This window comes from Chrysoperla carnea, chromosome 3 (assembly GCF_905475395.1).
Source record: "Chrysoperla carnea chromosome 3, inChrCarn1.1, whole genome shotgun sequence".
NCBI classification, from domain to species: Eukaryota; Metazoa; Arthropoda; class Insecta; order Neuroptera; family Chrysopidae; genus Chrysoperla; species Chrysoperla carnea.
This window is the reverse complement of record NC_058339.1, coordinates 64,797,482-64,823,210: the sequence shown is the minus strand read 5'-3', so window position 1 is coordinate 64,823,210 and position 25,729 is coordinate 64,797,482. Positions and strand designations below refer to the sequence as shown.

General features: G+C 29.7%; 1 protein-coding gene across 1 annotated transcript in view; it reads right to left on the bottom strand.

The window, feature by feature from the left end:
* Positions 1–6,422: 6,422 nt before the first annotated feature.
* Positions 6,423–25,729, bottom strand: part of LOC123294737 (indole-3-acetaldehyde oxidase-like) — a 40,340-nt gene continuing 21,033 nt past the window's right edge. Inside the window, exons 10-20 of the mRNA XM_044875868.1 lie at positions 25,444–25,565; positions 25,073–25,385; positions 24,587–24,770; positions 23,283–23,662; positions 22,800–22,990; positions 21,797–21,955; positions 21,604–21,732; positions 14,209–14,339; positions 13,114–13,463; positions 12,943–13,056; positions 6,423–6,768 (exon numbers count right to left, since the gene is read on the bottom strand). Of these exons, the coding sequence (XP_044731803.1) occupies positions 6,698–6,768; positions 12,943–13,056; positions 13,114–13,463; positions 14,209–14,339; positions 21,604–21,732; positions 21,797–21,955; positions 22,800–22,990; positions 23,283–23,662; positions 24,587–24,770; positions 25,073–25,385; positions 25,444–25,565 (2,144 nt within the window). The 3' untranslated portion in view covers positions 6,423–6,697. The remainder of the gene's footprint in view (positions 6,769–12,942; positions 13,057–13,113; positions 13,464–14,208; positions 14,340–21,603; positions 21,733–21,796; positions 21,956–22,799; positions 22,991–23,282; positions 23,663–24,586; positions 24,771–25,072; positions 25,386–25,443; positions 25,566–25,729) is intronic.

The window sequence follows — 25,729 nt, the reverse complement described above, 5'->3', positions numbered from 1 at the left end:
ATTCAATTTGAAACATTTATAATTAATTTTAATAAAACGATAAAAATCACTTTTAAAAACTTTGTATTTTGTTTAAATTCTGTAGAAACTTTCTCTTGAGTTACGAAAAAATTTGGTCTATTTTGTACTTTTTTGAACATATCCGTTTAAAAACAGGTCAATTTACAGGATAAATACTATAGTAATGATTTATATATAATATAATATGACATTGAGCACACGAAATAACGAATAAAAAGCTTTTACAATAATAGAATAAAACAAAGCTTTTACATTCATAGAATAAAAATGGGCTTAAAGTTTTTAGATAGATATCTAATTTTTAAATGACCTATCAATATCGGACATTAGGTGGGTTGGGGAAAACATCACTATAAAATCGTAGTTATATATTAATTAATTTTTATTTTACTTAAATATAAAATATTGTGTTATAGTTTTTAATTAAAAAAATTTGACTTTTTATTATACATCTAAAAACTAAAATCTACAAACGTTTATATAGTTTAGCGTTAGAATCCCCTTTTATATGATTATAAAATGCATATAATAATATTTTTTTGTACAAATACCTTAAAAAACGATATAGTTTCTGTTAAAAAATATTAAAGAATTATTTTGTTTTTCCATAATCATTAACTAGATTTGATTTAATTAACAATAAATGGTTATTTTAAAAACTTATTTTATATCATCAATGTTTTCATATGCTGAATTTTTCAACTTTAATTTTATATTCAATATTTTTTTAAACATTTTATTAACCTATTGTTTTCACAAAATATTAATTTTTAACTATATTTCGTGCATTTAATATTTTCAAAAAATTTAAAATATTAGGAGTTTATTTTAATATTTAAACTTTCCATTAAATTAAGAAACTTTTCATTAAAGTTATTATTATAAGTTTATAATTAACTAAAAAAAAGGGATATAATTTCTAAAAAATATTGGAAATTGTTACTAATTTATTTTAAGTAAAAATATTTAAACTTTCCATTAAATTAAAAGTTTTAAAGTAATTTTCATTGATACAATTATTTTAAGACGCGGCGATTATAATTAACTTAAAAAAATTAATATATTTTTCACAAATTTTACTTGATCGTGGTGAAATTTAAACTTGAGACGCGCGCTTTAGTAATTCTCATCTAGCGATATGTTTCTTGTTATAATATGTATATGAGTTGTATTATACTATACATTCGCTAGATTCTATGTGCGTATTCTATGAACATGATAACCGTATAACGGTCGTTATCAAACTGTTGCATGTATATCTATATCGTTAACTGAAAAATTTATCATTTATTTTTTCTTTCGCGCATGTATACATTTATTTATTGTTAAATTTTAAAAATGCAATTGAAATTCTTTATAATATATATTTTGCTCATATATACAGAGTGGACCGTTTTAATTTCTAATGGCTAATAGCTCATTTTTTAAAGTTGATTCTCATAAAAAAACTAACATTTTTTATTTAAAATGTTTTTTTTTAAATAGTTTGCTTACGTAGGAAATGCGACTTAAAACTATGTTATTATTGCATTTAATCGAAAGAAAATATGCAAGCTTTAGAAAAATGTTTTAAACAAAGAATGAGAACTTTTAAGTCCAGGTAAATTTTCAAGATTATTTGAAGATCGAGGTCAAATGGTCTCCAAACTAAAATGTCTGGTCAAATTCATGGACACAGGCGAGTGTCCTCTATTGCCCTTGACAATTTTTGGATAAAGTATTTTTTTATAGCTAGGTTATTTTCTTTCGGTTAAATGCAATAAGGGGTCGTTCATTTCGTAAGCTCCTTTTTTAGAATTTTAGACCCCCCACGGAAGTATAGGTACATAACATTTATCGAGCCCCCCTGTCCCTTCTTTCGTAAGATTCAATATCGTTTTGCCGAATAATAAAACGTTGTTATAAAGCATCAGTTGCACTAAACTCAGTTTGACGTAAATTATAGATTTTTATTTTTTAGCAGATAATTTATGTTATTATACTAAATTTCAACACATAAAATCTTACGTAATAATGGGTTTTAGGATCCTCTTACCTAATTAATGGCCCTTTATGACATATTTTTCATAAGGGCCATTAATAAGGTAAGAGGATCCTAAAACCCTGAGGGTAGCTTTTCCGAAAAATATGTCATTAAGGGCCATTAATTAGGTAAGAGGATCCTAAAACCCATTATTACGTAAGATTTTATGTGTTGAAATTTAGTATAATAACATAAATTATCTGCTAAAAAATAAAAATCTATAATTTACGTCAAACTGAGTTTAGTGCAACTGATGCTTTATAACAACGTTTTATTGCCCTCATTAAACTCTGCAACTTTTGTTTAAGTTATTTTTTAATTAGTTAACTAACAAATGAGCTATTAGCCTCAATAAAAAAATGGCCACCCTGTACATATATATAATATTTCTTTGATTGAAAATTGCAAATACAAAAATGTGGCAATTACATTTTGTATCTTTATAGATATACTTGGTATGAAAAAATAGTTCATTATAATACATTTATTATGTGTAAAGGCGTGGATTATTTTGACACAGAGTATGCATATTGCAACGAATCTGATGTCGTGGGTGCATGTGAATATCGTTTCTAAAAAATATATAATTGAGTCTCATATCTAAGGCGGCTCTGTAAATAAGAAAAATAAATGGTGATAACGACTTACATGAAAAAATGTAGCTATGGGTACTGTAAAATAACAAGTCAGTCGACATAGAGAGTTCCTTACCGACAACTATTGTGGATGCTTGATACAAAAGTGCATTGTAAACAATTGTTATTGTTAAAATATTAGATGTAAATATATTTGCAAATCAAGATTGTAAATTGTTTTCTTGTGGAATATTTAATGTGCCTTGCATTAAACATTAAAGTATAGCAAAGTTTTTAAAGAATTCATCTAGTGGTGTTTTATTGTATTACGAATTTTGGTACTCACATTTATTTTGACCAAAAGAACTATACCATCTGATGGTTGGTTAAGTCATAGTTAAGGATGTGTCGAAAATTTTCTTTCTGATGGATCAAGCAAGGATATCCGCCTTTTTAGAGATACTTTACCTGAACTTAACATTTGCAGCTGTGAAAGGCCAGATATAGTGGGATTATAATTGATTCATGATGAGTATGCTACGACATATTGTGACTAGAATTGATTCAATAACTTCCATTTTTTCAAGACCAGACATTAATTACGTTTCAATCGTACAGTATCTGATCTTGCTCTGGGTGTAGGAAGATATTGGATCATAGGTCGTATGCTAGGATTATTCATTTAGTTCAGATGGTGTAAATTAATAAGTACATTCTTTTTGGAAACTTTTATTCGAAAATTTTTTTACTTAAAACGAACCTTTGAAGAATTTATATCGAATAATTAATTCGACAACAAATTTGCATAAAATTGGAAAAGTTATTAATGTTGTCAGCAAAAATTTATTGACATTGATAAACCCGTTTTAATGATACTAATAGGATTAAATATACATAAATCATTTTATAAATTATAATTATTGATGAATTCATATTATAAGGAATCAATATTATAGGTACAGAGACTCCAAAAATAAAAATATACCAATTTTATTTGCAATACTATATTTTTTTTTTAATTAAATAATTTAATGTTGTGTAGGTACTCACCCTGCAAAAAAATTCCAAATAAAGAAATCAATCTGCCATTTTAAATAGGATTAAATGAATTGTTATTAAAATCATTTTTTCCATTAAATCCCCTTCACTTCTATACAACTCTCAGTCAAAAAAAAAAAATAAAAAATACTTTATTTAGTCACACAAATTGAATCCTTACGATGTTTATATACTATATCGATACGAAATACAAAACTGAAAGAACTAATAACTGGCGTCAGGATTTTTACATTTTCAGTTTTGTATTGAAACTCAAATTTAAGCTGAAGCACTACACAGATTAAATGGCACTAATTAATTAAAAATAATCTCAAAACGCTAGGAAAGTAGAATTAATAGACTAACTTTTTGAATAGATTCTTTTTTTTTTAAATTTTATTAAATCATCAGTCTATTTGGGTGATAGTCTATTTGGGCATGCCTATCATGTCCGTATGGGTGAATCCGCCACTGCAGTTGAGTTGTAATTTTTATTGAATTTGACTTTATCCTACAGACAAGTAATTAATACAGTAACCTTGTCGTTTGAAAGTACGGAGTAGTCTGCATGAAATACGATAGTTCCGATTTTTTGCAGACTTGTTTATGATATTGGTCTAATGAGTAATACAAGTTTGTGACCTCGAGCGCCGAACGCAACTTTGTCGAAAAGCGAAAAATCCGTGAAAATTTTGGATTTTGGCGATTATAACCCTAAATGACTAGTTTTTTTATGTAACCTTTTCAGAACGTTTTTAAAGTAGACTAAATTTGCTACAATATGACATGAGAGTGGACTCTGTAGACCGAATACTTTCCGAGATAAAGCCTTTCAAAATTTATCGACGTAACTTTATGCATCAGAGATAACGTCAAATTCGGTAGTTCTGATTTTTAGCAGACTTGTTTGTCATGTTGTCCCAATGAATAATCCAAGTTTGTGACCTTGACCGACGAACGAAACTGTGTCATAAATCGAAAAAACCCGTGAAAATTCCTTGTCTGTTCGATTTTTCACAAAGTTGCGTTCGTCTCTCGAGGTCACAAACTTGAATTATTCATTGGAACAACATCACAAACAAGTCTGCTAAAAATCTGAACTACCGGATTTGACGTTAGGTCTGATGAATAAAGTTACGTCGATAAATTTTTAACGGCTCTATCTCGGAAAGTATTGGGTCTACAGAGTTCATTCTCGTCTCATATTGTAGCAAATTCTGAATAGATTTTATCAAAAAACTAGTCCTTTTGGGTTATAATCGACAAAATCCAAAATTTTCACGGGTTTTTCGATTTTTGACAAAGTTGCGATCGGCGCGGCGCTCGAGGTCACAAACTTGGATTATGCATTTGAATAACATCATAAACAAGCCTTCGAAAAATCAGAACTACTGGATTTGATGCGGACTGTAATGTATAAAGTTACTGTAATAAATAATATTTACAATAAACTAATAAAATTCAAAAAGTATAAACAAAAAAATGATAATATGTAATAATACAAAGATTAGTAAGTGGAAAAGGATTAGGAATGTATGTCTACAAGTTATTAACACAGAAAAATATAACAAAATAATTTATTTAATAAAGTAGTATACATATATATATTAACACTGCATATTATAATAACACTACAAAATATAAAACTAATTATTTTAACAACTAACTAAAATATGAAAATCAAACAAAAATTTTAGTCAAAAAGAGAGGCGTAAGTATAGAGTGTTTTATTTAAAATAAACCATGTCTTTTTCTTCACAGATATACCATTTTTGAAGAATGTTTTTTTTTATAATGTTTCATAAAAAGATTTGATTTAATTGAAGAGTGAAATATATAGGATGTAAATAATTATTTTTCTACTTTTTAGCAAAATAAAAGCTTGTTTTTTAAAAAGTGCTTTTTATTTAAACCTAAAATACGTATGTATATCCAATGAAATGGGAAAGCAAATGTAAAATCAGATCATGTCCACCATAAAAATGCATTGTCATCCAATTTACATATGTTATTCGAATTTTTCTCAACAAACCCATTCATTTGATATCCACATCGTGGAACTGCATAAAACATAATTTCTCACCGCCATATTGCATTTAAAATGACGTAACTTATAGCGCTAGTTATGCTAGGCTACCTGCCCTTTTACAACTCCTCTATCTTTTACATTTTTGAAGAAAATGAACACTAAAATTGTGTCCTAATTTATGTCCTTTCGGATATGGACCCAAGACCCAATTGATCTATGTTGCTATTTAACTCAAACTCACTTTTTACGTTCCGCTATAGAGTACGCTATAAAAATTTCATCTTGATATCTCTTTTCGTTTCTGAGTTGTAGTGTCAACGGACATACAGATGGGCAGAAGGACGGACAGCCGGAATTCGGATTAATTAGGTGACTTTCTGAACGCCTAAACCAAAATTTTGTTAGTATCATCAGTATTTCTAAGCGTTACTAACTTAGGGCAAAAATTAGTATACCTTGATATACAGAATGTTCGATTTACATCTAGGCATATAAATTCCACCAGTATGACAGAATACATGCGTTAAGCAATGCATCTAAGTAAGAGGTATTATATACATGTGTTGCAGCTTCGATATGCATTGAGATAGTTGTAAGACGCTTGGAGAGTGGGAGTTTCTTAGTTGAATAGATGAACTACAACAGATTAGCCACGATACAAGTCATTTTTTCAATTTAATATAACACCTATAATACCTCTTACTTAGATGCATTGCTTAACGCATGTACTCTGTCATACTCGTGATATTTATATGCCTAAATGTAAGCCGAACATTCTGTATATTTCAAGTATACAGGGTGTGAAAAAACCTATAGGTCCTCCATTAAAAAAAAAAGATGCGGATCTTTAGTTCATTTTTAATATATTCATTTCTAAATAATAAAACTGATATACATGTCATATATTTCCCCCTTCCAATGAATTATCTATTGTACGAATTCTGAGATAAAAAAAAATCATGGTTCATGTAAAATGAAACACTCTATGCATTACCTTCATTAAAAATGAATTTATTTTAATTTGAAATCTTTATAATTTAATAACGAATTTAATAGAATATAATCTGTTGATGTTGGCCCATCTGTAAATGATAAAACATAATTTAATTAATTAATGCTTATAATATTATATGTTTATATATACAAATATATTAAAATAATTTTAAGTAGTTATGTAGGATTTATTTGGTACCTGTGTTTATTTAAATTAAATAATTTGGGCATTATTAAAGTAGAGTGATTACCGTAGCTTCAAATAGATTAAGGCTTAATTTTGTGATTATAACTATTAAAGTGCATAAAGGCTTTTTTTGACTAATAAGCTCTTATACTATAATAGAAAAATCCCAATTAACGACATATTTTGATAGTTTTCACATGGAATGGAAAAGAATAAATGAAACAAGTGTAAATAAACAAATCAACAATTGACTGAATTAGTTACAAAATACTCTATATAGACAATGTTGAATACCGCTGCTTGTATTATTCTTAGGTATAGACTCGGTAAAATTCGCCATTAAGCATGAATAATTTTCGAATGGAAAATTCTTGCGGGACCCCGTTCAAAAAATACTCCTGAATATAAAAGTGCAGGTTTGCGGTGATTATCTCGGTAGGTTAGTGTTTAAACTGATTTTTTTTTAAATAAATATTATTGGCCGAATCGCTTCGGAAACAATTGCATCAAATAATTGAGGTCAAAATGTTCTTAGACATTTTCTCTAATTGTAAGCCATCCTGCTTTCGATTTAAAAATTCGTTAAAATTGAAGAAACGCGATTTTCACGATTTTTATCCCTCAAAAAGTGTATGAAAAAATCAGACTCTGCAAAAATTTTCGGGTTGTACACAGTCTATTATATATAAGTTGAATTTGTTGAACAGTTTCCTCCCAGAAAATCAATCGCTTCATCCTTCTTAATATTATTATGATGGATTAATTAAGTATGAACTACCTACAAGTTTTCAACTCACTATCTATTAGAGAAAATTGAAAATGAAATTTTGTCGTAATTTGGGCCTATACGGGAAGACAAAAACATTTTTAAGAAGAAATATTTTTAACCAAAGCTATGTCTTTCGGTTTACAAGATGAATCTTCCCCAATTGACCCATATTGCTCGTTTCAGATCTCAAAGTCACTTTTTAAGTCCTGAACATGCTATTAAAATTTCAGCTCGATAACTCTTTTCGATAACTCGATAACAGCTTGTTATTTTCTTAATTCATCTGGTTCGGTATTTTCTTTTGCATGGTGTAGGAAAGTGACCACCATTTTTCGACTAATAGTAATTTTCAAATACAAGTGGGTCGCAAAAACAAGTAATTTTTTCATCAGGTAATGTAGCAAAGACACATGCCCATGTTACATACCTTCTCCTAATAATTATGTAAAAGTATAAAATACCTACATAATTCGATTGTAACGGTCGAATTGTTTTGTTGCAGCCAACAAGTTTGTTATTATTAAATAAATTAACTATTTGTAAAAAGTTTAATACTATTCAAACTTTTGGATAGTACTTTTATGTCCACTATTTCCATTCTATTCAAATAAATTCCTTAAATAATCCCGCACAATATCTTAACATAAAATTTTTATAAACTAGTCATGAAAATTTACTACATATTACATATTTTTATTATAAATGATTAAAAAAAATCCAAAACTCTACTGAAATTGAATAATGCACTAAAAAGACCGAAACAAGATTAAGAATAGAAAACAAAATTAAAATAAAGTATAAAAAAGGACAGTAAACTAATGGGTTCCACCTGTTACTAAACTTAATGCAGGTATTTAACTTTTGTTTTCAGCTCAAAATATAGTCTGTTAAACCGAAATACAGTTTACTTTGTTAATAGTTTATTTTAATTTTGTTTTTTATTCTCAATCTTGTTTCGCTCTTTTTAGTGCATTATTTATTTTATTTCAGACTTTTAAGTGTTCCTGCACTAAAAAAACCTCTCTTATTATATTATATTAAAACTTTTGAGCCCAATTTATTATGCCTAATTAAATATAAACATATAATGTATTCTCCTTTTAATTGGCTTTATTTTGATACCCTACTCGATAGGATTGGTTAATTATTAACATCTATCTAAGAACCTTTGGGTTTTGACGGCGACTATAACGATACCCTAATTGCCGAAATTCATCGAGCCGTTTAGAAGATACGATTTGATAAAGCAATTTACAAACATACGCGCGAAAAACGTTACCTTTCTTTTCCGTCGGGTAAAAATTACCCATGATATATCCGATCGCTTATTAGGGATACGTATTTTAACTCACACAATATTTTTGGTGCTTCTTTGATGTACGACATACTTCTGTTCTCTAATAGAAACTAAAAAAAAAACGTAGCACGTTTCTTATATGTATTTCCTATTTTCTTCGGCAGATAAAAGTACTGTAAGTATTGGCAAATACTGCAAAGTGTTCTTATATTCAATAAATGCCAACAAATGTTAAGAAAATTTGTTACATGACAAGACACCAAAAATAAAATTAAAAATTTTTCAAACTATTATCCTAACAAATATAAAAGTCGCAAGACAAATTAAAACAAGTGAAAACAAACAATTGGCTGAGTTAATTGTTGAAATACCATGCATAGGCAGTGTTGATTGCTCTATCACATTACACACACATACTTGTTACACATACATAACTGATATCCCCATATAATACTTACTATACAATTTACGCCTAATTTGCGCCCTCACGGGTAAACAGTGATGTTTACGAAAAAATGTTTCAAACAAAAGTTGGTTATTTTTTTATAAGAAATATTTTTTACATTTAAGCTTTTTTTTACCTCTAACGGTTTACAAGATGGGTCCTACTAACCCAAGACCCAATTGACCTATGCTCATTTACGAACTCGACCTCACTTTTTACGTCCTAAAAAATTTCAGCTCGACATCTTTTTTCTTTTAGAGTTATCGTGATGACAAGCAGACAGACAACCGAAAATGGACTAATTAGGTGATTTTATGAACACCTATAACAAATATATATGCATGGTATAAAAACTGTTTCCTACTAACACTATTACAATGGTTTTCTATTACCTTTTTATACCATGTAGGTATATGAAATATATACAAGGTATATTAAGTTTAGTCCCAAGTTTGTAACGCTTGGAAATATTGATGCTACCAAAAAAAATTTGGTACAGGTGTTCATAAAATGAGCTAATTAATCCGTTTTCGGTTGTCTGTTCGTCTGTCTGTCAACACGATAACTCAAAAACGAAAAGAGATATCAAGTTGAAATTTTTATAGCGGATTCAGGACATAAAGAGTGGGGTCGAGTTCGTAAATGAGCAACATAGGTCAATTGGGTCTTGGGTCAGTAAGATCCATTTTGTAAACCGTTAGAGAGAGAACAAAAGTTTAAGTGTAAAAAATGTTCCTTATAAACAAATAAACAACTTTTGTTTGAAACATTTATTCGTAAACATCACTGTTTACCCTCGATGTCGAAAATTAGGTACAAATTAAATGTGGCTATCTAAGAGTGGAAGATATCTTTCTTTAATTACATGACGTAAAAAAACAAACGATTGGGTCATCAACGCTGTCCATACATGGTATTTCAACAATTAGCTCAGTCAATTGTTAGTTTTCACTTGTTTTTGTAATATTTTGTAATTCAGGTAATTTAATTTTTTGCGCGCAATAATGTTACGTGTTGCCACATTACCTAATTATTATACAAACAGTTTCTCTGAAAAATGATGTAAACATTAATGACATGTATTTCGAAAAGGTTTTTTAAGCATGACATGTATTTGTAAAAATCTAATTTTATCATAGATTTTTATGAATGTCGTATATATATATATATACGAATAATGTATCTATACGCTCTGATTTATCAAATATTTTTCGTATTAAAACAAAAAACAAAATTTAAAAAAGCTTAAAAATACTCGAAATAGAGACCACACCCTAAAAGTTTTGTGAATTTTTATCACCTCATAAACTTATTAAACAAAGCTGAGGGTTTCGAAATGCTTTTCTAAATAAACCTATACCTTTTAAAGTTTACAACTTTCGTATATTTGAAACATGCTTTTATCAAAGGATTTTTTTACTAAAATTTCAAATAGAAACTTAATTAATTTGAGCTAACTTCGATGATCGATAGTGTGTTGAAACTAAAAAAACAAGTGAAAACAAACAATTGACTGAGTTAATTGTTGAAATACCATGTATAGACAGTTTTCATTACTCTGTCACATTACACATACATACAAGTCACACATGTATAACTGATATACCCATATAATACGTAGTATATAATTTGTGCATAATTTGCGCTCTCACGGGTAAACAGTGACGTTTACGAAAAAATGTTTCAAACAAAAATAGTTTATTTGTTTAAAAGGAACATTTTTTATGTTTATACTTTAATTCTATCTCTAACAGTGTACAAGATGAGGACCCAAGACCAAATTGACCTATGTTACTCGTTTAGGAACTCTAACTCACTTTTTACGCCCTGAGCACGCTATACAAATTTCAGTCCGATATCTCTTTTTCTTCTAGCCAGTTTTTGAGTTATTGTGCTGACAAACAGACGGACAAATGGAAACAAACTAATTAGGTGATTTTACCTATTCCAAAATTTTGTTCGTATCATCAATATTATTTCTAAGCGTTATAAACTTGGGACTAAAATTAGTTTACCTTGATATATTATTTCATATAAGATATTAAAAGCTTTTACAACAAAATTATTATTAGAAGAGTTTGCTGTATGATGATGCATGCTAGAAAATTATTGTAACTTATTCTATGAATAGAACTTTGTACTTTTTATACCATGTATATGACATATATCAAGGTATACTAAGTTTAGTCCCAAGTTTGTAACGCTTAAAAATATTGATGCCAACGAACAAAATTTTGGTATAGGTCTTCATAAAATCACCTAATTAGTCCATTTCCGGTTGTCTGTCTATCGTCTGTCCTTCTGTCATCACGATCATCACGAAAATGTTACTTATAAAAAACTTTTATACTTTTGTTTGAAACATTTTTATGTAAACATCACTGTTTACCCACGAGGGCGTAAATTGGATGCAAATTTTATAGTATGTATTATATGAGAATATCAGTTATGAATGAGTGGCTATCTAAAAGTGGATATCTGTCTTTACTTACGTGTCTTTACATGGTATTTCAATAATTAACTCAGTTAATTGTTTGTTTTCACTTGTTTTAGATAAATAAATATACCTATTGTATCAATATTATTATTATTATTATTCTATTTCAAAAACAAAACCTTTACGTATCTCAATGGATGTATTTTTTCTCTTTCGAATACAATAATGATGCTCATGATTTTTTATTTGTGTAATATGAAAAATTTTTCATTGAAAATTAACTTTGATTATTATTTAGGACCTTCAAAAACGTTAGAAACTGCTGTTATGTTTTAGGTGATGCCAGAAGGCACATATAAAATGAAATAAAGTTTTATTAAATAAGAATGAAATTCCTTTTATACAGGATCATTATTTTTTTCATTTTCCACCTTTATATTTCAGAAATGGAGCAAAAAATCAGAAAACACCAAAACACACATTTTTAGGAAATGTAAATACAAAAATTCATTTCTTTTATACATGGATATATCTCCATGGTCAAACAGGACACAACTTCTTTTTTTTAATAGAACTTTGTATTTTTGGCAGATCCTTGTTCTTTAAAGCAAAAAAGCAAATTTTTTTTAGACCCCATAATTCAAATTTTTAAATTAATATTAATACCTTAAAAAATTATTTAGTGTGAGACACTCATTTTTGACACTATAACAACAATCTAAGCTGGAGCAAAAAGACCTAGTTCCAGCGTTAAATTAAAATAATAAATAATGGAGATAAACTTCCGGGAATTTGAGTTTTTTATTAGAAATTTACTCATCTTTAAGAATCTTTTTTTTTAATTTCTAGATATTGATTGATATTTTATGAAATAATGGCGAAAAACGAAATATATTTTTTTCGTCTTTAATTGTTATAACTTTTGCAATGTTTTACGTGCTGAAAGACGCTTTTAGCACATTTTTCTATATATTATTCTGAATCAAACGAGCTACCACACGTATTTTTACGACCAGGATTTCTATATTTCAACAATTTGAATTTATTGAACTTATTGAAGTCTTAAGAGGAGCCATTAAAATTTTTGTTCGGAAATTATGTAAAGAGAAATAAAATAGATAAACTTACCTATTGGGAACCAAGGATCTGCTGACGAATCATTCTCTTTACGAACTTCAAATAAGGCATTACGAATAGCAAACGCTACAGAAACACTCATGCAAAGGGGTGGTTCACCAGTAGCTAAAAAATGATTTAGTTTCATTTTCAATTCATTCAGAATTTAAATTTTTATTTTACCTTTTGATCGTAAAACACCAACAGGATTTGGTGCATTTTTCCTAAATTCGACACGCCAGTCAATCGGTATATCTTTTATACCAGGTGGATGATATGTCCATGTTCGTGTATTCAATAATTTTCCATCTGTTTCATCATATTCAATATGTTCCATCAACCAGTACCCAATTCCCATTACAAAAGCACCTTCCACTTGTCCAATATCAACTTCTGGGCTCATACTTTCACCAGTGTCTTCTAATAAATCCACTCGGTTGATTTGTGCCAAACCAGTTAAAACATCAACTTCAACTTCTGTGAATGTCACACCATAAATATTGTAATTTTTCACGCTGTCCATTATCGTAAATCTAAAATACGTAATATTTTAATTAAAAATTGAATAAAGCAATGAACTGTCGATCTCGTAAACAATAAGACGAATCGCTTTATGGTTTATGGATCCGATTCATGAAGTGTCTACAAAATTTCTGAACAAAAGTGATGAAGGAGTAATGATAAAACTGGGAAAAAAGGAAACTAAATATCGATAGAAATGAGTCTAATTTTGTAACTCGGGAGTTTTTGAGGCCGATAAACTTGAATATCACAACAGAAATGGCCCCAGAGGTAACTGGATCCCAGAGCGGGCAGTGTAACCCTCGTCTCTTAAAGTTTTACGAGAATATGTAACATATTTCGTCGAGACTCGTTATTCGGGGCTATTCGGGGCCGCTAAACACAAACATCACTACGAAAAATTCACACAAAACACCTGATGCCCAGGGCGGGCAATATACACCTAGTATCTTGGAGTTTTACGAGAATACGTAACATATTATAATGTGTTACGAGGGCAACAAGTACCTCGGGAGCCATTTTTGTTGTGCCATGAGCCATTTGAGTTCAGCGGCTCCATTTACAAAATTAGACTCATTTCCATCGATATATAGTTTCTAATTTACCAGTTTTCAAGTTTTCTCAAGGATAATTAATGCGTTTTGTTTTATACAGCGTTAACAACGCACATTTCGCACCCCGCGGATGGGATCCCTCGCTGATTAGTTATTCTAAATAGCAAATTTTTTACACAAAAAAAAAGAAGAAAATACATACTGGTGACTTGCATTTAAATCAATACCAAAACGACGACTCAACTGAAGCATTGTAAGCCAATTGTATTCCTTCATATCTTTTTTAACTGGCTCTAAACGTTCCAACAGAGTTTGACATGCTTTCATGGTAGCCTAAAGATAAAATGAAAAAAGATGAAACGAATTACAAGAAAAAGTAATTTTTATAAAAGTTGAAAACAAAATCACTTTATTTTATTTTTAGAAGAATTTATAAGAAATCGATCACACATCTGATATTTGATGCATTTGCACTATTCACTGCTTAGAGCTAATTTGTAGGTAATATTTTTATTTTGTCACTTATCTATTCAACTGAGAAAATCGTTTACTTTTACTTCCGTAATTTTCAGATTAGAAATTTATGTTCTTCGTCTAAGTACTATTTATATTCCACATCCTTAACCGAATAACTCTATGAGTGATACTCGGGAGGCATTTAGTCTTTAGTTAGTATCATGTGCTTACTATTCTACATATGGTTTTCAATAGTTTTCCGTTAGGTTTGCACAAAGGTTAATACCGAGGTAGTTCGTAACTAAGCCAGCCATAGCTGCATACCTCCTCCTTCCTTTAATTTTTGCTGTCCCTTTTTTATGACATGTTCTAAACAATAATTCTATTGTTTAAAAAAGAATAAATAAATTGAATTGAATTGAATAATTACTTCATTTCTGAAAAAGTGCTTTCAAACAAAAATAAATATCGATATCTTAGATTAAAAGCTGTCAGGAAAAAAATTCAACGGTGGCGAAATTGTCTTAGCATTTCTTATCAAAAAATCTAAAAGTAAATATATTTCTACCTACCCTGGACCGAAAACGATTAGAGTTAAAATAATAAAATAGCTTTGAAAAGATTTCCTTTTCTTCATAGCCATCTCAGCTCCTACAATAGTCCAGAAAAGCTGGACAAAGCCTTACGTTCCGTATATTTCCTTCTATCACTCACTAACACCCATATCCCGTTTTTTAGTTAACTAATAAAAAAATAATTTTAACAATTGTTGTCGAAATTGATGGGGGGCATCATGCCGTGATACTAGATGGGACCTAGTTCTTCGGGTTTCTTTAATAGCTAATTTAGATCCTAAACAGTAAGAGATAGAGTCACACTTCAAATTAGAAAGTTAATCCTCATAAAAAAATTAACAATTTTTGTTTGAAACATGTTAGCTTTTTTATAAGGATAACTTTTCTAATTTAAAGTGTTTTTCTATCTCTTACCTGTTAGGATCCAAACTGGCTTTTAAAGAATCCCGAAGAACTAATTCCAATTTGAGGTCAGAACATGATGTCCTCCATCAAGCTCTGCAACTTTTGTTTAAGTTATTTTTTGATTAATTAGATATTTAGGTGCATATATTAAAATGACCCATCCTGTATATACTCGAAATGCCTCAGATTATTTTTATTGTACCGCAATTTGGTCCCTTTTTTCCTCCGATAATGATGGTTCGTTATTTCCAAGCAGTAAAAAAAATGCTTGCACTTAACAAAAGTGCCGCATATTGATTAGATCTAGGCTGTGTAATAATTTCCTCTATAATCCTTCGGCTTTTGTATACCAAACATGAGTTTAATTATTAACATCAATAAAAAAGAATCTGTTAATAATTTTTTTTCCTTTTGTGTATAATGTTAATGCTTTTATAAATGATAAATTTTATTAAAAAATTATCGTAAAACAGATAATATATAGACCGTAATGTACACGTTAATATCGTTACAATCACCTTTCCATGTATCCATTATTGTTAAAATCAAAGATAGAAAATGTTCATTCTCGACATGGAAAATAACCACATCTTGTAAAATCTTAGATAGTTCTTAAGATTCAAAAGCTGTCTAGTATAATAAGCTTTCGTTTCTTACCTACTGAAAAATGCCTACTGAACTTAAAGCAACACACAGTATCATTTTCGAACCGAGCCACATATTCGCTTCGAAAAGACAAGTAATACATTTTTTGTTAGAACCGATTTTTTTAATAATATAAAATCGCTAGAAATTTCTATGCAAATTTAGTAGATTATTAGAAATCTACTTTAGACTTGTGGATGAAATTATTTGTATCTTATTTTCAACTTTGATGATGAATTTTGTTATAACTTCATGAATGTAGACGAAAAATAAGTATAAATTTTTTCGATATAACTTTGGTTTTCGAAATATCGAAAGCTAAATAATTTTTAAAAAATTTCAATTTTCGATATTTTGAAAACTACTCCGCCTTTTATACAAAATTGTCCTGGCGCTCGTACATCCTTAATAGAAAATAAATTAAATTATTTTTTCGAGAGTCAGTTAATTAAGAAGGTTTAATGTAAACTCCCGGCGAAGGTTTAATGTAAACTGAAAGTAGCCCCCGAATAATGCTAAAAATTAAGTTTATAAATAATAATGGATACTATCACTTAAGGTTACAATTTGGTAGTTTTTTAATAAGAAACAACGCCCTACTTTGAAATTTTCATCTGTTAGGGGTAGATCTGTTTAGAGTTGAAACCTCCAATTCCGGGATAAACCAGAGTCAGGAGATAAACCAGAAACTCGGGAGATAGGGAAATTAATATAATTATTCTACCGAGTTTTAATACGGTTCGATATTTTTAATGTTTTGTGTAGCCAGTTTTTCCGTAATTAAATATTTAAATAAATATTATTCAAGTTTAATATTAAAGCTGCTTAATATTGTCAAATTTACCTGAATATGAAACAAATAATCAAAAAATGACTTTTTTACTGAACTTGGGAGAATTTATGTTTATATCGGGAGAGGGGAGGGACTATACGATTTCGGGATACTCCCGATCAAATCTTGATAGGTGGCAACCAAAACATCTGTTACTTTTTGAAAACCCTACACATCTATTTTGTGTAAACTTATAAAAATCATTATTAACAGTTAAGTATGGTGAAGTAATAAAGTTGTAAATTTTTTAACACAATGTGCACTTTCGTAGAATTACCATAATCTTTTTACTATATAAAACAATAAATCGTATAAACCAATATGCTATTAACGTACCTATTATATTTGCCAGAAACAATTAATGCGAATGTAATGAAATTTATATTAAATAAAATAAATTAAATAAATATTACAATTAAAATAGTTTTAATGAATAACTATCATAGCAGTAGGTAGTACAATTGTGCAATTTAAAATAATTAAAAAGCATGAAATTATACATTTTATTTAAAAGTCTTTGATGTTACAAGAAGTTTAAAAAAAACGAGTTATAGCTGTTAATATACTGTCGTCACATGTTAAATTGTGGAACCAATTACAAACCTTCCAAAAGTTTTTTTAGAGTTTCCATATCTGCCTAAAAAGTACATATTTCTTATGATATTATAAAGCTCAAAATACGATACGTTGATGAGTTAAGTTGAAATTTATTTGATACCACTTACATTTACTTATACCACTTATTTGCATATAGTACAAGATCCGAATTAGGGTCGACCTTCACCCATCCTTTTACCGAATGAAAGTTATTTTTTATGAAATGTAAAATATTAACAAATATTCCTGTAACGGGTTGCCTTAAAAAATATGGTCCAGACCATTTTTAATATAAATATCAAAACTTGGAAAGCTTGTAAACATTATTTTTGACCAATATTTTGTGGCCAATCATATGCCACCGTAATTGGAACAAAATTATCTTTATTTAGATATGCGAGTCAATGAATTAACAGATGCACGTAATTACTATTTTCAACTTGTATAAATGCGATAATAGTGAACGAAAAAAGGCAGACAACATAGCTGCTACATATTCTTTATGGCTTTACTTTCGAGTAGATCAAAATTCGTAAGATATGCAAGTCAGTGAAAAATTTCTAAAAATTTTACTCTTGATATTTTCACTAAAAGTAGTCTGGACCACATTTTTTTAGGCAACCCATTGCAGGGATATTTGTTAACATTTTATATTTCATAAAAAATAACTTTCATCCGGTAAACAGATGGGTGAAGGTCGATCCTAATTGGGATCTTAGACTAATAGGTTAATAGTTTATTACCGCGCCCATTTTCATTACCACACTCATTTTCAACCAATCAAATTAGCCTAAGTACTTTCGAAATCCAATTTAATAACAAGTATTGTTTTAATGTTCTAGTTTTCTTAATAACTCATAACAAATGTGATATTATAATTATCGTTTAAACATTTTAGAGGTGAAGATAAAGTTTTGTACGATATATGTGTGGTAACGAATTATAAACATACCTCTGGGATTTCCCAACTCGTGGTACGCACTCGTTGTGCACATTTCCTATGCGTATGTTAATAATACTGTTATCAAAAAGCCCACTTGTATCGTAAATAACTATTATACATCTAAAATATTTGAAAAATCAAGATTTTATTTAGATGAACAAATTTTTTATTCTTTTTTACGCTATAAGTAGGCTATAACAGCATTTTATTTCTTATTTATCGGAAATAAATTTCAGATTATTTTCCTTTACATATTACTGTTCGAGAGTCGTCCCTTAATAAGTATCAAGAATTTTTCAGGCGAAAGTCTGGTCCAATTGTGATTTTTCGGTTCAGAGTTTCCGATATATTAACAAAATAATGTTTAAAGAACTCCAAAAAGGCCATTTTCACAGACGACAAAATTCTAAAAATTTTTTTGAACTATCCTAAATTCTAAAATAATCTGTGAACTTCCCAAGACTGTGTTATTACATTTCATTTCGTCATCGCTTAAGTACCGAAAATTCAAGAATGATATTTTTGTTTGAAATATCATTCGATATTTTCGGAATATCGAGAGCCGATACTTCGGTACGACCTGAGTTTCGCCGGAGATTCAATATAAATCGAAATGAATGAGTATCTCCTCGATAAACAATCTTTCGTCGATTAACTAGTCTCCGGGAAGAAAGCTCAATAATGAAAAAAATGAGGCTGTTTTTACTATTGAATCAAATATAATATTAACCCTACGTAAATGCTATACCGAACTCACTCAGTTACCACTTAGAACAAAACTGATATACTCGAATATGTGTTACTTTGGCATCCACGATGATGTGCAACTGACATCCTAGCATTACAACTGAATCATGACAACTGAAACATTTTCAGCAGACGCTCCCTTTTATTTTTGAGATTATTGTCAATGACAAACAGGCAGACAACGGTAAACAGAATTACAAATTCAAAAATTTACGATTAGTTACTTTATCACACAAAGGCCCACCTTTTTTACGACTTGAAGATCAAACGCTCCGTAATTGGCTGAGAATAATCTCTCAGATCCCAGATTCGTATACTCTTAACGAACTAGAAAGTTACCAAAAAGTAAAGGAAAAAAACTAGAAAATTAACAAAAAGTATGGGATTTTAACGATTAGAAGAGCTCTTTCTAGTTATAGAAAAAATAACAAAAGGTGTAAGGTCGCATAAATATATATAATATTTAATAGAAATGTTGTTTAAAATCAATTATATTGTATATTGCATACCATACACATATCAAATATATTTTGTAAAAAAAAATATAAAAGTATGTGTAAAAAATTTATAAAACAATACAAACCAGAAACCTTTTATTTTCAAAAGTAGGAAAACTATCGCAATTATAAAAAACTAGGGAACCAAATATGGTACAGCACATTAAAATATACAATGAAGTACGTATCCTTTGTCTTTTCACTCAATGAAAAATGAGTTCAACAGGTATGGTTTACATAAGCGACAGGCATTATGTCATTAGAAAAGATGACATTCATTTAGTTTGAAAGAATCGCTATTCATGGACCCAGTCGTTTCTATTGGCTCTTAAAAATCTCATTTTATTATTAATGAAGAATTAGTTGAAATAGCTCATTGCTAGTTTAGAGATTTTGTACATAAAAGAAGAGCAAAGTAGAAAAAAACAAATCTGTATATCGTCGTCAAACAGGCATTTTTTCAGCGTGTCATTTTATACAATTCTGCCTCATTCCCACCTTCAATAACCCCTTTAATATAATGAAAAGGTAAGCGTGTATGGTGTAGAATCTGAGAAGATTGAAAAAATATGTTGTAAATGATTTATAAACATAACTAAATCTTATGCCCCCATACTTCTTTTATAATAAATTTTTCTCGTTTCTACGCTGAATTTTTATTAAATGTAATAAAAAATTTTTTTACACTCTCTAATTTCTGTTACAGAGTTTTATAACGTGTGTGTATCAAACATTACGAAATATCAAAATCAATTCATTATTGCGAAATAATATCAGAAAATTGCAGGATTTTCCAGACTGTCCAGATTATAATTTTTAAAATTGTAAAACTAGACTTGATACCATGACAAGATTTGAAACAAAAATTAAACGAAGAAGTTATAAGCAATCAAGGATTGCATTCAAAGATTCCCCGTCTCCTTTTAGCAAAAGAAAGTTTTATATGTAATCTCTATGGCGATACTCACGTAGGACGTCGCTAATGGGTATATTCCTATTTGTTTAATTAGGAATTTTAAACGTTCATATCTTGCATACTAGTAAAGATTTTTAAAAACCAACATCACTTTTCTATTCGTGAAGTGAGAATTCTTCATCTGAGCGATAAAAAAAATTTTTGTCTGATCCCTTATTATCTTAATAGGGAACCATTTTATGATAAATATACCTGACCTTTTCTGTTAAATATCATAAACACAGTGTGCATAACTGACGTATTAGTACCGGAGCTGGCTACGTTTTCGAGAGTTAATTTTAGGGTGCGTTAATTAATTAATGATGGATTCGCGTTAGTAAAGCTACTTAATTTCTGTCTTGCAAATAAATTACATTCTTTAACTATATAAACCACACAAAAATGATTTATGTACTTTTTTTAAATTTTGATTAATATGCGCTGTTGAATGGTAAAACTGTCTGGGAATTAAATTTGATATTGCTAAAAAGACATGAAAAATAAATTTATATCAAGTCGTGGGTAGAGTCTGGTGCGACCCTTAAGGTCGCAATGCCCTCTTCGGATCACAATGCTCTTAATAGGCTTCCTTGCACGATATCGATGACGGAAAAAATGATCACGAACGAACGTACGCACACACACACACTTCTTTAAATTGATGTTAATGCCTTGCCCCAAACATGAAACGTAAAGAATATGTGAAAAATTTCGCTTTCTATATTGGGAAGTTAAAAATTGTCTTAAAATGATTTTTTTAGCAATTTTCGAAATTATTTTCAATAATGCACACTGGTAAACGTAACCACTCTCAGATGCCAGACGTCTTTAAATCAACTTTTTCGTGATGTTGCTATATTATATAAAAAATGCAATTATAAAACTACCATACTTAATTAAAATTTAAAATAAAAATAAAATAAAATAAACATATAATAAACTTACATAACACACACTTTCACTGCCAACACTACCACCAGTTACAAAATTATTAGGTGCTGTTAACGTATTCGCTGGTTTTATTTGTACCATGTCCATATCAATACCTAAAACATGTGCGGCTACTTGTTGTACCTACAAAAAAATATCGTCAATATTGAACAAACGAATATAAAAAATGGCCATTAACACTAATTACTTTCGTATTTATTCCTTGTCCCATTTCAATACCACCATGACACACGCTAACTGTACCATCACCCGTATAAATTGATACCATTGAATAAAAATTACCAAAGAATTCGAATGGATATTTCATTAATGCTACACCAATTCCTCGTTTTTTCCACCGATTATTCTGTAATTAAAATGACATGTGTCAGTAAATTTGAAAGAAATAATAAAATTTTTTTATCGATTGGCATAAAATTTGTAATACAGGATAATAAGAAATTCGGAGCTGTATTCTTGCTGTAATATTCACACAAGCAATACTTATGAAACCTTAATTTGGAGACACAGTGTTTAAAGGGGATGCTGAGTTCTTGAGCTTGCCAGAAAGAGGAATGCATATTTATTTCTTTATCTTCCTTAACTTGTTATCAGAGTTAGTGATTGATCCTAGAGGTCTATGGCCAAGCGCAGTTTAGAAAGGCTAAAAATTTTATAGTTGTTGGTCAGTATCACGTTCTCAATTCCATGTCGTATCGTTTAAAACTGTAGTACCGGTCTTAATCGACATATATTCGAAAAAAATACATACTCGATGTGATAGTTCACAATTGTGTATTTGAAATTGAATTTTCAAAATTAAAAATGATAATTGTTATAATATGGTATAGGAAAGACTGAAGATAGCGTCTATTTTAGTTTGTGTCCCATAATTTTCTTCACTAAAACTACGCTTGTCCACAGAATTACTAGCTCGCGTGAGTTCAGTGATTCTATGCGACTTCTCTTTCTGAAGTTTACTAAAATCATTTTCTACTAAGTATTCTTGATATTCTTCAAAAGTTTTAAATGTTTCATGGAGTAATGGTTTGAGGCGAATATTGTTAAGTATCTCTCTTTAAGTATCACAAGGATGTTTTCAGTTTGGCCAGAATATTGATTCGGAATTGATTTGTTTATCGATATTTAGAACCCCAATTTTAATCATTTACCATTCTTTGAGGTTTTAAAAAGTTTTAAATTGAACATACCATGTTAAATTCTTGAATTTGTTTTTTTCTAGTTTCAATTTCTGCTTTTAAACCAAAATCTTTTATTAAATCAGGTAATGGATTATCCTTTTCACTTGCATTTACCGTTCGAATATCCTGTGGATCTTTACCAACTTTAACGGCAATATGCTCCATTATACTCTCTATAAGAGCAATACCCTCTGTTGAAGCTGTAAAAGTGAAAATCAATATTGAATTTAAAGCTTGGTTAAACATAATGCCAGTTTCCACTAAACGGACAGTTGAGTTTATGTTTTCTAAAACCTGAAAAATGAAAACAAAACTGAAAATGTAATGGCCATCACATTTTCAATCTTCAAAAAGTTTGTAAAAAGTTGCAGTTTTGTTTCATTCGACACGAGTTTGTATTTTATTTTTTGGCCCTTCAATGGAAAACCGACATAAGAAGCTACATCCGAATCAGAAATTAAGTTTTATGATTCGAATGTTGATTTCACTTACAAGGTGCTCTGCAATATGTGTTATTTGCAATATCTGTGGTAACGCCATAAGCCTTTATGTCCCAAGTTTCTGTATTGTAGCAATTAAAAACGTGTTCCAATACTGCTTTGGCATTAGGTTCATTTGCTATGTATCCATAATTCATCCATATTGATATTTTCATATACTGTATTTTACCATTATCATCTACTCCGACTTCATAATCAGCTGAACATGGATAACGTTTTCCAATCGATTCCATATTATCTTCAATAATCATTCGTGAATATACAGGACGATTTAATTTTGTTGCAGCAACAGCTGTCGCACATGCAATTAAACTTGATTGAGAAATTTTTGCTCCATAACCTCCACCAAGTCGACGTACATTTAAATTCACACTTGAAACAAAATGTTGACAATCAATTTTCAATTAATTATTGAATTAGCGAAGTTTGTACAGAGTTTTCATTGAGATTGGAGTATCTTTGACAACGCATTTTGAATGCCGAAATAGTCAAGTTTGGAGAATAGTAAGCAATACAATGAAACATAAACTACGAAAAGTCAAGATCAAATTTTAATCTGACGACAACTTTTCTACTACATTCTAAACTGTCTGTCATAATTAGAGTTTATTTCTATCTTTTCTCAGCCGCCAGAATAGATTTAATTATCATATCTGCCGAAAAAGGAATGGGTGGAGATACATATACTACTTTGACAAGGAAAGCCGTCAATAGTCCAATAAACCTAATTGATTGAAATAAACTTTCGATTATTGCCCCAATTTCCTAGATCAATTTTTGTATTATATAAATAAATATTTCGACTACCTTGTAGTCATCATCAGTACGCCTACCTGAAACACGCTGATTGGCCAAACACTAGTCACCTGATCAAAGCTGGTTAGCCGACGGCACAATTTAGAACAGTCAAAATTGGGCACACAACAAACCATCAGTGTGCAGACCGTCCAAAGTTGCAACGAGTAACATACAATATAAAAGTTATTATGATTAGCTAATTCATACAGATGCTGATTATATGATAGTCGAAATACGTATTTATATAATACAAATATTGATCTAGGAAATTGGGGCAAAAATCGAAATTTATTTCCCAATATCTTAGAGTTCCCATTTATTATCTTTGATAATACTTATATCGCATAGTTTTAATTTTTCAGTTGTCAGAAATCAACATTCCTACTGCTCATTTCCTAAGACTTCTGGATGAATCATATTCCTTATTATCTTAAGACTCATCAGATACCCGTTCCTAATCAAAAATACTTTGTTTTTAAGTAAACAGGAAATATTTACTTCTTCTGTGGTATGTTACAAGATTTTGCAATAGCAGTTTGAATATAATCCATCCATTGTGTAGACGAATAAACATCCATTCCATCTTCAATTGGAACACATACACAAGTTTGAGTTTCCATTGTATAATGATATTGTGATCCAATATCAAATGTTCCCTTCAGCACATGCTTGGCGTCGGTATCTACAATTAAAGTTCCATAATTAATTAATAGTATATTACACACCTAGGGAGCAAAAGTAAAGAATGCCTCAGATTTCACGTTCATTGTCGCCCGAGGCGAAGCCAAGGGTAATAAACATGAGATCTGAAACATTCTTTACTTGCTCCCGTGATGTGTATATTATTTTTCTCCCCGACCGATGCAGAAAGCGGCAACTTCGTTTTGCATAGTGGGCAGAAAGTTAACACTTTCTGCCCGGAAAGAAAGAACCTTAGAGAAAAAACGGATGAGAAAAAACCTTTTTTCTACGCTACAAACTTACTTTTCTTTGTTGGATCGTGTTGTCTCTCAAGTACAATTCTGGGATTATTCGGAATTTTTAACGCATCGCGAACTGTATATGTATTTTTCTTATCGCTAGGAGGAGCTTCGTATTCCAAGCGAACTAATTTTGCAGCTAATTGAGCTATTTGCTCGGTTTCAGCAATAACTAAAGCAGCTGGTTGACCGTTATATTTAATTTCATTATCACAAAAAATTTGAGCGTTATTACTGTAAAGTAATTCAGGTACTGTGTAAATATTTCGTCCCGGCACATCTTTACTTGTAATAACATCAACAACACCTGGTAATTTCTAAAATCAATTGACAGAATATAATAAGGAAATAAATAAAATCAGAAAATTGATATACCTTAGCGTCATCGGAATTAATAGATTTAATTTTTGAACCTGGAGCTGCACGAGCTAAAACAAATGCTGTGTAAGTGAAATCCTCGCGTGATGTATCAACATCAACCATATACTTGGCTTCTCCTGAAAAATTTACCAGAAAACATTAGAAATAGTAGTTCATAAATATATGACAATCCTGGTAAAAAAAGTCCTATTTAAATTTCTAATTCATTCCGATTGATTCAATCCAATAGAGGCCATTCCAATTCAATCCCATTCATGAATTGGAACCAATTTGAAATTCC